Below are 13,087 nucleotides of genomic sequence, written 5' to 3' on the forward strand. Positions count from 1 at the left end.
GTATATAATATAATATAATATACCTATGTATAAATATTATGGGCGGTCGCCGCCGCCGCTGCCGCCTCGCCCTTGAATCACCACTGCCGTCGTCACTGCCCGACCGACGATATAATTTTGAACGTTGAGCCGCCTAAAAACCATACAGACTAAAAAGTAAAAACCATAAGCCAACGATATGGCTGGCAATATAAGCCGATACGACATATGCAAGCGGAGGTTACCTCGTTGTCTTTTGACCGCGGTCCGCGTTCGCATTTGGACACCACTGTCGCAGGAGGAGCGGCTACACGTCGGATTTCTTGGAAACAATCGTTATAGATTTTTTTTTGTTTTTTTTTAATATTTTTCTTCTTTAGGTTCTGCCGAAAACAAATTATTTATTATTATTGTTATTATTATTTTTATTGCGTGTGCGTACATATTGCGGCAAAACAACAATAAACTCGTGGGTAAAAGTTATGATTTTTTATATTCACCGAATAGCGGCACATACAATTGTTATTTGTGCGGGTGTGTGCGTAGCACACGTATACAGGAAGTCTTAAAAACGATATACAGTAACCATCGGGAGAAAAGTATACGATTAACCAAAAATTATACATACATATTATAATATAGAGCATGTTTTGATATAATATTATAGATGTAAATATTATAAGTGCCTATCACATATAACACCGAATCTCACGAACTATACTTTTTCGTTTGCAGGTTATTCGGTTCTATTGTTTTTTTTTTTAAGTCGTTGGTGAAAAATCATATGGAAAAAATTAGATAAATATACACTCCATAATATCAAAGAAAAACTAACAGACTTTTTTCTTCACTTATTTAGTTTTTATTAGGTTGTGAAAGTTGCACAATAACAAAGTTTTCCAGCCGTTATTTTTATATAATAACTTGTAAATAGGTAGACAATTCGGTATTTCCTAAATGAACCATCAAACAAAAAAAAATATGCATGAAAAAGAAATAATAATTATTGCATCCTGTCATAATATTGATTCAATTGAAAAACAAGTAATTCCAATTTCAAACTTTTTACTGCTAAAAAAAAACAATTATCTTCCAATTGATGTTAAGGTATAAAGTTTAAAAATAATTGTGCACAGGAAATGAAGCGTTTAACAGTAAAATGTAAAATATATAGATGGCGCCTTCTTCAGAATAAAAATTATTTAATAATAATTATAATACTTACATTTTTGTATGCAATTTTTTAATTATATTTTTAAAATTTAAATATAATGTAATATTATTTATAATAATATTAATTTACGAATATTTTAAGTTGTTGTCAATATTAAAATCTAAAGAATGAATCAAAAAATAAAACTATTTACCTAATATCTATTTTAATGTGTATGGGTATATTATTGAAAATTAATTTTAGAAAAAATTGAATTTGTTAATGGTATTATTACGGTGAAATATGATTTAATAAATTAATGTTTTTGAAAATTAATTGTTTGAAAACTTTACAATAACTATATTTCAAACTATAAATAGTGATTTATTTTTTAGATATTAATATTTATTACTTATTAGCTGAGTAAATACAATTTTGCACAAATCGTCAGAGAAATATTTTAATAAAAAACTTAATTTCTTTGTAATTTATTGCAAATGATAAAATAAAAATTACGCTATTAACTACGATTCCAATTTCGAATGTCCAATTTATTCTTTTCTAATTAATTTCAATTATAAATTTATTTCTAAACATACTCACAAATTATTGCTATAAACTTTATATTATATATAATAATCGTATTATAATTTCTCCACCCTCAAAATTTCGTTTCGCATTAATGTATGCCATATACCTTTATATAAATAGTAGTGTTTTGTGTTTTTATTAGTTGTTATGTTGACGGAAACGATATGGGCATTAATCGAACCTTGTTTTTTATTATTGTTAATGTATTCGTTCACACGTTCCTTCAACAATCGACAGATGAAAAATTCACAACGTTGATTGTGGTTCCCAGATATAAGTCAGGTGTAAGTCAGAAAATCTCGGTTGCCAATTGGCCGAGTTTGTTCAATGATTTGGTAAATATTTGTCATGACAAAATAAATCTGAACGAAATTTGCTTTGAACGTGGAACAGCAATTGATGGTTTCCGTTGTAACTTCCAATGAAACATTATCCCTCTGGCGAGCGCATGTGTTCACCCGAAATTAGACACGAATCAATGGTTTCCTGCCCTTCGTCATATATACATTCATTGGCCGTTCCCATTAACAATATAATATAATATTGATAATTGACAATCTTTTATTATTATTATTATTATTATTGTTATTAATATAAATGTTTGTGAATTTTTAATAAAACATAATATTGGTATGTATACTTTTATATTAAATATCATTGGAAAATTAATGACATTGTCATAATTGTATAATATTAATTGCCTATTATAACATTTATTATCACAAATGCTTAAATACTATCATAATATATTCCTTATTATTAATTTAAACTTCACCAGTTAAAAATATTTTTAATTCAACGTTAAAATTAATAGTAACTGTTCAACATTAAAAGAAAAATAATCAAGTAATTAAATTTTATTATTTTATTATATACGAGTACAAAAAATTGAAAGTATTTTTTTGAAATTGTTTAAGATTTAAGATAATTAACAATTAAACAGACAACTTTATTGAATTATTAAATACCAGTGGCCTGGGTTTTTTAATTCCACATTTTTAAAATTTAAGCTTGATAAACAATGTACCTAACCTACCTCTATAAATGTTTTATTTTCTTACAAACTACGTAAAAATATTTAAGAGGACACCCGCATGCGCTGTCTCTGTATAAATTAGAAATTGTTTGTACATTTTAAAATGTTATAACTTGCTTTAAAATTAAAAAATAATAAAACCTAAGAGGATAATATTCTTACATTTTATAGTCGGTAAATTCATTGTAATATTAAGCATTAAAAAGTTAAATGGATTCTTTGGAACGTATACAGTTTGCTATGTTATGCGTTTGTAAGCAACATATATTGTACGACTGTACGAGCGTTCTATTAACTACTTGTGTATTAACGAATATTTCAAAACAATATGATTTTTTTTTTAATTTCTATGCACAATACATTTTTTTTAATTTAAAAATGTTTTTGTTTTAAAAAAAAACCAAACTCTTCAAACTACAGTCCCACCTCTTAAGTCTTTCCTGCGATCAGATCACTGTTATTATGTAATTAGCCGAGAATCCGAACAGACAGTTATTTTTTTCCAGGAGGGTAAATTCGAACAACAATAATAATTATTAAATATTGTATACTATTATACTATATATACAATATCTTTTATAATATTATATTATATACGCATATAAATATGTATAGGTATATATAAACACTCACATCATGTGAAGGGTGTTTCGTACATTTTTCATCCCCTCCACTGCCACTCGTAGCAATTCGGTAATGATGACGACTATGAAACCGACCGACCTTGAAACGACAGGGCGCGCACACACACTCACACACGCGGGCGCGCGCACATACATACACAGATTTATACCTCCTCGCCTCACCCCCATCCAAGAGACCACGAAAACAACCCTCTGCGCCTCGTCGTCTTCGGTTCACACATACACACACATACACACACACGCACGCACATTCACACGTGTACAATATAATGTTGTCGGACGGCCAAGCCTCTAGATTCCATCATACCGCTCGCCGCGCACAGTTCCAGACAAAACCATCGCCAAACTGGCGCCTCTCGAAAACGCGTATTATAATGGTGTACATCTTCTATGTGTGCGTATACCAGTCCGTGTAAAATATTGGCCATGCCATGGACCCGCCTACCTGTTATACTGCACGTTATGACGGGGTGAGGGGGATTTTTAAATTAAACGAAAGCCAAAAAAATATATAATAATAACCATTATAATATGTTTTATTGTGTGTTGTGCTGTACAAGAGTATCTGCCAGATGAATTTTGGATGTACCATATGTATATAATATAATAAGTAAAGAAGAAAAAACGATTTATCAATATAAAACTACTATAAATACTGATATATAATAATTTAACGTGTATCTGCACGATTGTGTGTGTTCACGCCGAATTTTCCCACACAGTAGAATACTGCAGTGTTCTTTCTAATTCAAGCCAGTACTAGCAGCTATTGTTTATGAAAATCTCTGAAGTGATGTAATGATTTGTTATTATATGGGTGAGTTGATAACTACTCGTATGTGTCGTTTGAGCGTATCGTTTGCATTTGAGTTGAGTTATATTTCATTTTAAACACGAATATATTTTAGTTTAAAAACGTTAATTACTATTAAAAATGTAATTAATAAAAACAACACATCCTATCTGCGGTCGTAATAATACCTATTTTTTTTTTCTAATGATTTGATAGACATAAATTTATTATTTTTTTTACATTTTTGTTTACGCTTATTACCTCTTGCTATGTTTGGCCTAGTTCAAAAATTTTAGGCGACCCTTCAATATAGGTACCTACAACCTGTTTTTTCGAGTACTACGGTGGCGGTGGCCTTCAGAGACTTGAACGCCACCACATGCGGCATAATATTTTATACAAGAAGACTGTATACATATAGTGATTCAAGGGTGGGGGATGTTATAGCACGACCTCACACAACAAGCATTTAGTTGGATACACCCAAGGTTGCCAACCTCACATCTGAACCGGTACACTTGCCGAGTGTCGCATATGTGGGTCGTCCAAAAACCCTAACCGGTTATAATAATCTGCATATGTATTGTACACAATATATGTGTATAATGTGTATACGCATTAGCATAAGCGTGTTATATAATGTCGAGTGTACGATGAAATGACCTCAACGGAGATTAATTGAAAAACGGTCGACAACTTTGTTCTTTTTTTATTTTCTCTAACGCTGCGTTGAAAACCGCCTTGAATAGAATTCATAAATCACCCGCTTGGGATAGGTATACCCTGGCTGCAATGTTGCTGGGTCAGCTAATGAGCGCCGAGTAAGCATAAAACTTACAAAAGCCGTTGGTCACTCAGCCCTTTTCAATAAAAAAATAAAACACAAAAAAACCGACCACGTTTATTAAAGACACAACTTAATCGCTGATTCTTATTATATAATCATTATTTTTACAACACGTACATTTACCATCTCAAGCTCAATTTCAATTTATTAGGATCGGGCACAATGCATTTTCGGGTTGCTAATTTACAAGCAAGAGTTGACTTCTTTACGGCTGGTTTATACTGCAGGTTTTCAGGAAGTTCCAGGACCACGGTCCTGTACGCAGTCAGCGGCACTCTTTCAGTACAAGTCCCATCATCTGTGCTCAAAAAAGTTCATTAAACATTATTAATAATAATAATAATGTATTATGTTCATAGAAAAAAGAAACAATATTAACGAATTTTACTGGTTGGTTGGTCGAGTTGAGGCCGAGAACTCATCAGTACTGTCATTAGAGGGTTGATCTGAGCAGGTTTTTGAATTTTTGTTGTCCCTTTGTCCGGACACCTGAAAAATACGAATAAAATTATTTTACCACCGACGAAATTTCAGCTGGTGTAGGGCAAGGAACTCGACAACAAAATACGCAATTAGTACGTTTGAATCGAACTATTTTTCAGAGTATAATTTATCTGAATAAACAGTAATCGCGCAAGCAAGTTGACCAAAGAAAAGGTGACTACTTTAGTAAGTTGGTTTTATACACAATTTTAATAATAAACTATAAAAACAATTTAATTATTATATAATTTATTCAAGAATTCGCTAGAATTCCTAAACTTTATTAAAATATCACTGAATGTTGTAATTTTTCATAATTAATAAGCAATTTTTTTCTTATTACAAAAAAATGTTCTTTGTTTTTTTATAATTTATCAAAAGAATCCTAAGGTTATATTATTTTATTTATTTAAGAATATTACCCATTATTATTTATTGGGTAATAATTTATGATATTTTATTTTATATTCATTATGTTATTAATTATTTTTCATTACCTTTTATACTAACTCGGTATTTCATTATTTTACAATAATAATTTTATATTTTTTAATTTAGTGCTCTTAATTTTTGTTTTAATTAATTGAATAAACTCTACGTAGATTTTATTTCAATGTACTTACATTTGTAATTGTTAGTGCTAACATCAACTAATTCACTACAATTACCTATAAATTATAATCATCCATATTATTTTCAATAATTAAATTTATTTATAAACAATAAATCGATTAGATATATTTAATTTTTCTTTCTTTCTTTCTAGAAATAGAAATAATATCGAAAATTTCCAACAGTATGTAGTCTATATTATAATATTTATTTTTATAAACTATTATTAATACTTGATGTAAACAGCTAATAAATGAAGTAATTATTGAAAAATAGATCATTTAACCTCTCATGTTAACATAGGTAGACGCAAATTTTAATGAAATTCAACTATGCAAGGCATGTCTTTATTGTGTTATATATTTTTACGTCTTGTATCTAATCCGTTTTTTGCGCCAATTGCACGTTAGTTGATTATCTAAATCTAACAGTTTGTTACATAACTTTTGTGTTAATAATTTAATTTTAACTTCATTACTCGTACTTTGTACTGTTAACACGTCTTATAAACAAATATGCTTTTAAATTTTTAAAAATTATTTTTTTCTTTTATAAAAATAATAATTTATTATTTAACAAACCTAGCTAATGATTCATTACTTCATTAGTATTAACTTATAAGTATACAAAAATTAATAACTTATAAATCAAACGCATGATGTATTTAATATTTCAATAATTTTATATCATCTATAATAATACAATTGTATCAACATTCATTTTATTTGTATTTTTAGAGTCAATATATAGTGTAGTTTATATTGAAACAAGCTGTATGGCCAATGAGTTATTAATTTATCAACGGGGAGTGCGGGGGACACAAAATATTAAAAAAAAATATATAATAATAAATAATGTCTGGTTCTATTTAATCCTTCCAAAGTAATATAATATAATATAAAATATAAATTTCTACATATAGACACTTGTCACATGCTAGATCCGATTTCCAATATCTTAACATTGATTAAATGTATATCAATGATTTTTATAAAGACAGTGTGTACAAATATATATTAGTTCTTCACTTAAATTAGTTGAGTTTTTATTTAATTATTTTACAAACTTATACAGTTATATTGTTAAATAAATTGGCATTAATTGTATTAATTACCACTAGCTTATTACTTTTTTAGTATATAATTTTCTTTAACTCTAATATTCATCATACTTAAATATGCTAATAGCTTACTAATTATTATAAACGATAAAATATATGTATACGATTCACAATTCATTATTTAGATACTTATCATGTTGAATTTATTTGTGTGCTTATATTCCAACTATGGAATTTATAATATTAAATGTATTAAACAAAATATTTTATAACTAATTTAATTTTAAATATAATAAATGATACATTATTGAGATATAATACGTAAATTAGACGAATTAACGTTATTTAAATTCTGAACAATGTAATGAATGTATTGTTAGTATTTGCAATGATTATAAATAATAGTATTTATAATAAATGTTATATATATATATTATATATATCAATATTGATATTATTATTTTTTAATATTTCTAGTGTATTATAATGATGTTAATTTAATAATTTTTTTTGTTTTTAAAATTTTAAGAATTCTATTTTGTTATTTTATTGTAATTCAAAAATAAACATAGTTATTTCAAATTATTTACATAAAATATTGGCTTTTTTTAGATTATTAACAATTTTAAAATACTTAACCTCTTTTTGAGTTATTTTTAGATATTTAAAACCTTTTTTTTCTGTTAAAAGTGATTAAAATTTTTGTGTTTGTCAAAAAAGCTTGAAAATGTTATGAAAAGTTCCTCATAAGTCTTTCTTAATTAAATTTAAAAACTTAATATGCAATTATTTTTTATACATTATACTTAGTATAGTTCCAATTTTACAAAATAAAATATTTAAACGAAAAAAAAGATTTTGGTCATTTTTTTTTTTAATTAAAAAAATATTATTTGTAAATCTTAGACTTATAACTTTTCACAATTACTTATGTTATTATTTACGATATACAGTGAAATTAAAAAAAAATCAGATTAATTTTAAATTACATACTTATACCATGAACCTATACCTAGTACATTGCATGCAAGTATTGACTTGTAAATTAGTTACAGTATATCTATAATTAGTTTTATTACATTATGAATAAATTTTGTTAATATTGTTATTACGAGTATATAATATAATATTAGTTTAATTTACCATAAAAAAAAAATTCCAATAACAATATAAATACATAATAAAACATTCTTAGAGATGTATAAGCTGACTGACTACCTTTAATCAGAATTGTTTTCGTATAATAATAATGATTTATCATTAAACTTAAAGTTTTTATTATTTTGTTATTAGATATTCGAAATTGCAATGATTTTACAGCTAAATGTAAAAACTCCAAATTTGCCACTTAAATTGCACTACAATTTTATGAATTTTGAAAATCATATTTTAGTTTCCACTTTAATTGTACACTTATCCACTAATCTACTGCCCCATAACTATAGGCTAGTACAATATATATATTATAGTTACAAAAAGAACTTCGCAGGAAAAACTCTCACGTCTCATCGTAAAATATTTGGAGTTTAGTAACTATTTTTATCTGATAGAAGATGTTTTATAGACTGCACTGAACTGAACTCCAATTTTTCATTTTATTTCAAGTAATTGTTAAAATATTGAATTACAAAATTTAATAAATGCTGTTAAATACTTTACTCTATTAATTAAAAAGATTATAATAAAAATTGGTTAATTCAACAGTGCAGGATTACTATTTCCCTACAGTATATTTTTGAGGACAGGATGACATTAACACCAGCTGCCTTAAACACAGTTTTTATCATTATAGATATCTAAGTATTCTAGAAATTTAAAATATAAGTAAATTAGATTTTCTGAGTTCACTTTTGAACGTTGGGATATTTACAGTTTACATCACTTTAAAGGTTTTTTTTTTTATAAATAAACATTTATTAGTTAAACACTACTATTTAAAAGTATATATATTTTTATAAAATAAAACAATTGTAACAATAGGCTTATTTCACTTCACATAAATTAAACGATTGTTAAGTAAATAAATTATTTAAATTAATTAAACAATAAAAATAGCTATTTACTTTATATAATAAATAAAAATTGAAAATTAGACTTATTTTTTATAAAGTAGATTTTATCTAACGTTCTAACCTTTGTTGTTAAGAAAATTAAATAGTAAACGATAAGAGAAGTATAAAAGTAACTTTATAATATGCCTATTTTAATTAGTTAAGATATCCGTACAATTTAAGAAGCTTTAATTTTTTTTTTTTATAACTAAAATTCATGCTATTGGTTCAACGAATCGTATTACAATTCTTGGACCAAAATATCTTTTCAATAACTTGATAGCATAAAAAAAAATTAAAACATAGAAAATACGTTTCTGAAAAATATAATATAATAAAAATAAAAATAATAATGTTGACTATATTATTAACAAATGTGACATAATACACTATTATATTATAAAACAGTTTCATACATTTTTTAAATAATAAAATTAAAATTAATTAATTTTGTATACATTTTCTAACACATAAAAACGTTACTGATAAAGTACAATAACATAAAATATATGATAACTGTGTGTACGTGCTTAACGAATTTACATTTGTATAAATTATGAACATTTCGTGAGCCGCGTAATTGACTGGATTAATGCAATGTTGCGATTAAGAATAAATATATTAATAAAAACTTCTCTTATATAGCCAGTGATATAAAAATTATAAATAAAAGTGATTTTAATGGGTATAACTGTGTTATAACTTATAAAATATAGTAAACAATTTTACAAGTTTTTGTAATTATTTTGTTAACTGTTAAAACATCAAATAGCACCTACATAAGTCATGTCATAACTATTAAATTCTTATTTTACAAATATAACTTTAGTCTATACTATTTTATATATATTAGAATTGCTAACTATATCTATACAAATTGTTAATACTTGGATACAAATATTTTTTTTTACTGTTTCAACAGAATCAAGGGACAACATAAACTCTTAATTTTAAAATCGTAACCCTTTTTCGACAGTAATTTTTTTATTCAGTTTTTATTTGTTTCGTTTATTATAATGATGCGTCATTATTAAAATATATAAACGGGTGGTTTATGAGTTACGTAAAATAATTTACATAGAATGTTTTTTTTTATTTAATTTTTACGATATCCAGGATATAAATTATTTAAATATTTAAATAAAAAAATTAATTTTATCTTATTTTCAAGCGTAATTTCAAATGGTTGATATTCAAACTTTATAAGATATTCAGTTGGCAAAAACTAAACTTTTTATTTAATAAAATCAGCATTTTTTATTTTTTATATAGAAATTGAAATAAATTGTTCTTGATTCTTTTGTTTTAAATTGATAATTAATTTGTCAAAAAATGTTAAATGATACTTATCTTGCGTCGAAACGCCTTTGGAGCTTGGACATTTGAATGGAATCACAATTCTTGATCCATATAAAATTATAAATTATATAATAATAATAAGAATAATACATTCTTATATTTAATAGTCTTACAATTATACAATAAATGATATCAATAAGTTTAATTAAGTTTAATTTTTTTTTTGCTGATTAACACAACAATCATTTAAAAAAAAGTAAATTTACTTGATATTTAAAATTAATTTGTATGCATAAATTGTTTTATTATAAATTAACGAATTCAATTATAGAATACTTAAATTACGAAGATTTAATTGTAAAGTACATAAATGATATTTTTGAAATAAATTTTTCATTTATATTAGTTTAATTTCTTACTTACTTTATTTTTCCTTTGATCTTCCACTGATAAGTTTCTTTATGATTGTTTTTTCTCTCATGACATTTGGTTTTTGGTTTGTTACGACGGATCCTCCGGTCTCCTAAGTCCATTCTATTGACCCGTATCTCTGGTAACCAAGACCTATTTTCTCTATTCAGCTTGAACGACGGTAAAATTACTACTTGTCACTAATTAATTTATTAATGTAACCAAATTAAAAGATAATAATGTTTCATTTATTTTAATATTTTAAAAAAAATTCACAATTAAATAACATTAACAATGTTTCGGGACGCTCGCAATAATTTATTCGGTGTCTATGCTATATTAATCGGGAACAATCGTATAATTGCCAAAGTGCTGAACTGCGGGCGTGTGTGTTTAAATACGTGTCGGTGAATAATGACAGGTGCCTGAATTTATAATAATAATGAATAACCGTGTCGGATTAATGTTTCAGAGCCGGTAACAGGGTGGTACGCCAGGTCAAGCGATGTTACGCTACATGTCGAGTAGATCGAAGAAGTTTTTTTTTTCATATTTACTTTTCTACTTTTCTACCTTTAACGAACTCTGTAATTGGTTATTATCTAATAACATTATTAGACATAGAGTTATAGCGGATATTGTGAATATTTTATTTTCACGGTTATTTTAATACTCCTATACAGTTTAGTGCTTTTGTTCATTCACATACATCACATTCATCTTGTGCATATTGAAATAGTGTTAAAATTTACACAACGACACGCCCTTATCGAAAAAATAGACCCTCGCAAAATGGATCGTTGGAAATGCAAAAAAAAAAAAGGAAAACAAATCTTAGTTGAATCGCAAAAAAAAACCTCTTGCGACTGTTTTTGTTTTTACTTTAAACTTTATACTATATACACCAACAAAAATTGAAAAAATTCATAAAAACCTGACGTTATTAAAATACAAAAATAGAGGCGGGATATATTTCAATACTACCCTTCATAAAATTAATAACTATCTTAAATATTGGATAATAAAATTGGGCCATGGAGACGCAGTTAAGATGTATTAATATTTTCTCAATTATAAACTCCACGAAGTATGTGTTATTACTTATTATTGTATACATTAGGTTATTTACATAATATATTATCTAAACGTACAAGTATAATATTATAATCAGTTGTAAATTTGTTATACAAATATACATAATAACCTTATATTTATTTTAATATTGATTATTGTAAAAATATAAGATTCTATATTTACTGAAAATTTGAATTGGCTTACAGTGTTTTTGTATACAATTGTGTTATTAGTACCCTGTGGCCTGTATGTGGCCCTTAAACATTGTCATTCTGTTGATAATTGATCTATTGATAAATTAGAGAAATAATTATTATTTTTAATTAAATAAATGTATTAGGATAAACTTACAAATAAGGTTAGATTATAAGTACTATTATGTTGAGTTATATGAATAAACTATTCTAAGGTTATTTAATAGTTCTTATTTATTATTTATTTTTAGGATTTAAATAAACTATAGAATGCTTTAAATTATTTAATTCACCCAAATATTTTTAATATCATTTGTATTTAAGTAAAAATATTAAAACCATTAACTTTATTAATTAAAATTTTTGAGTAAATTTGGTATTAAGTGTATTTAAGTATATTATATTGTAAGTATTTATATAATTATTTAAATTAAATTATTTTAACATGTTTATTTTATTTTATTAGCCATAAAAATCAGAAATCATAATGACAAAATAGTTTGTACAATTTAAGCTTATCATAAAATTATGTTGTACCTAATCTATAGACTACAGTTACGTATATTCTACTTAACTGCCTATACTCAATACTCATATGATATACGATAATATTAAAAAAATATTAAATATTATACTTTATAGTTAGCTAAAAGATACAACTTAAAATAATTTGAATACTAATATTTATTATATTAATGTACTTTCTAATTTCTATAGTATATTAAATATTTAAAAAATTTATTTTACTCTTTAAATCAATTATTAATATAACATACTCGTATTTTTTCAAATTATTAATGATAAATTATGTAGTATTATAAATTATAATATGATGATAATATTTTTAGAGTTTGGAGTGA

At 25.5% G+C, this 13,087-nt stretch overlaps 1 protein-coding gene across 2 annotated transcripts; it reads right to left on the reverse strand.

Annotated features, from left to right (window-relative positions):
* Window positions 1-5,081: 5,081 nt before the first annotated feature.
* LOC132932388 (uncharacterized) lies at window positions 5,082-11,578 on the reverse strand. 2 transcript variants are annotated; one of them, XM_060998747.1, is made up of 3 exons: window positions 10,972-11,578; window positions 5,423-5,532; window positions 5,082-5,341 (listed from the first exon to the last, which is right to left on the reverse strand). In XM_060998747.1, exons 1-3 carry the CDS (start codon window positions 11,079-11,081, stop codon window positions 5,163-5,165), a joined length of 399 nt encoding a protein of 132 aa, XP_060854730.1. In that variant the 5' UTR covers window positions 11,082-11,578; the 3' UTR covers window positions 5,082-5,162. The 2 variants fall into 2 exon arrangements, with proteins under 2 accessions (XP_060854730.1, XP_060854731.1); XM_060998748.1 differs by having other exon boundaries at window positions 5,432-5,532; window positions 10,972-11,572.
* Between the last annotated feature and the right edge of the window lie 1,509 nt (window positions 11,579-13,087).

Source organism: Rhopalosiphum padi, chromosome 1 (assembly GCF_020882245.1).
Source record: "Rhopalosiphum padi isolate XX-2018 chromosome 1, ASM2088224v1, whole genome shotgun sequence".
Taxonomy (NCBI): Eukaryota; Metazoa; Arthropoda; class Insecta; order Hemiptera; family Aphididae; genus Rhopalosiphum; species Rhopalosiphum padi.

Coding starts and splice junctions, on each gene's coding strand:
- LOC132932388 (XM_060998747.1), bottom strand. CDS start 11,081: ATGGACTTAGGAGACCGGAGGATCCGTCGTAACAAACCAAAAACCAAA. Junction 5,533..10,971: donor AAGATCAAAGGAAAAATAAA/GTAAGTAAGAAA, acceptor CGTATTTTTCAG/GTGTCCGGACAAAGGGACAA. Junction 5,342..5,422: donor CCAACCAACCAGTAAAATTC/GTTAATATTGTT, acceptor TTTTGAGCACAG/ATGATGGGACTTGTACTGAA.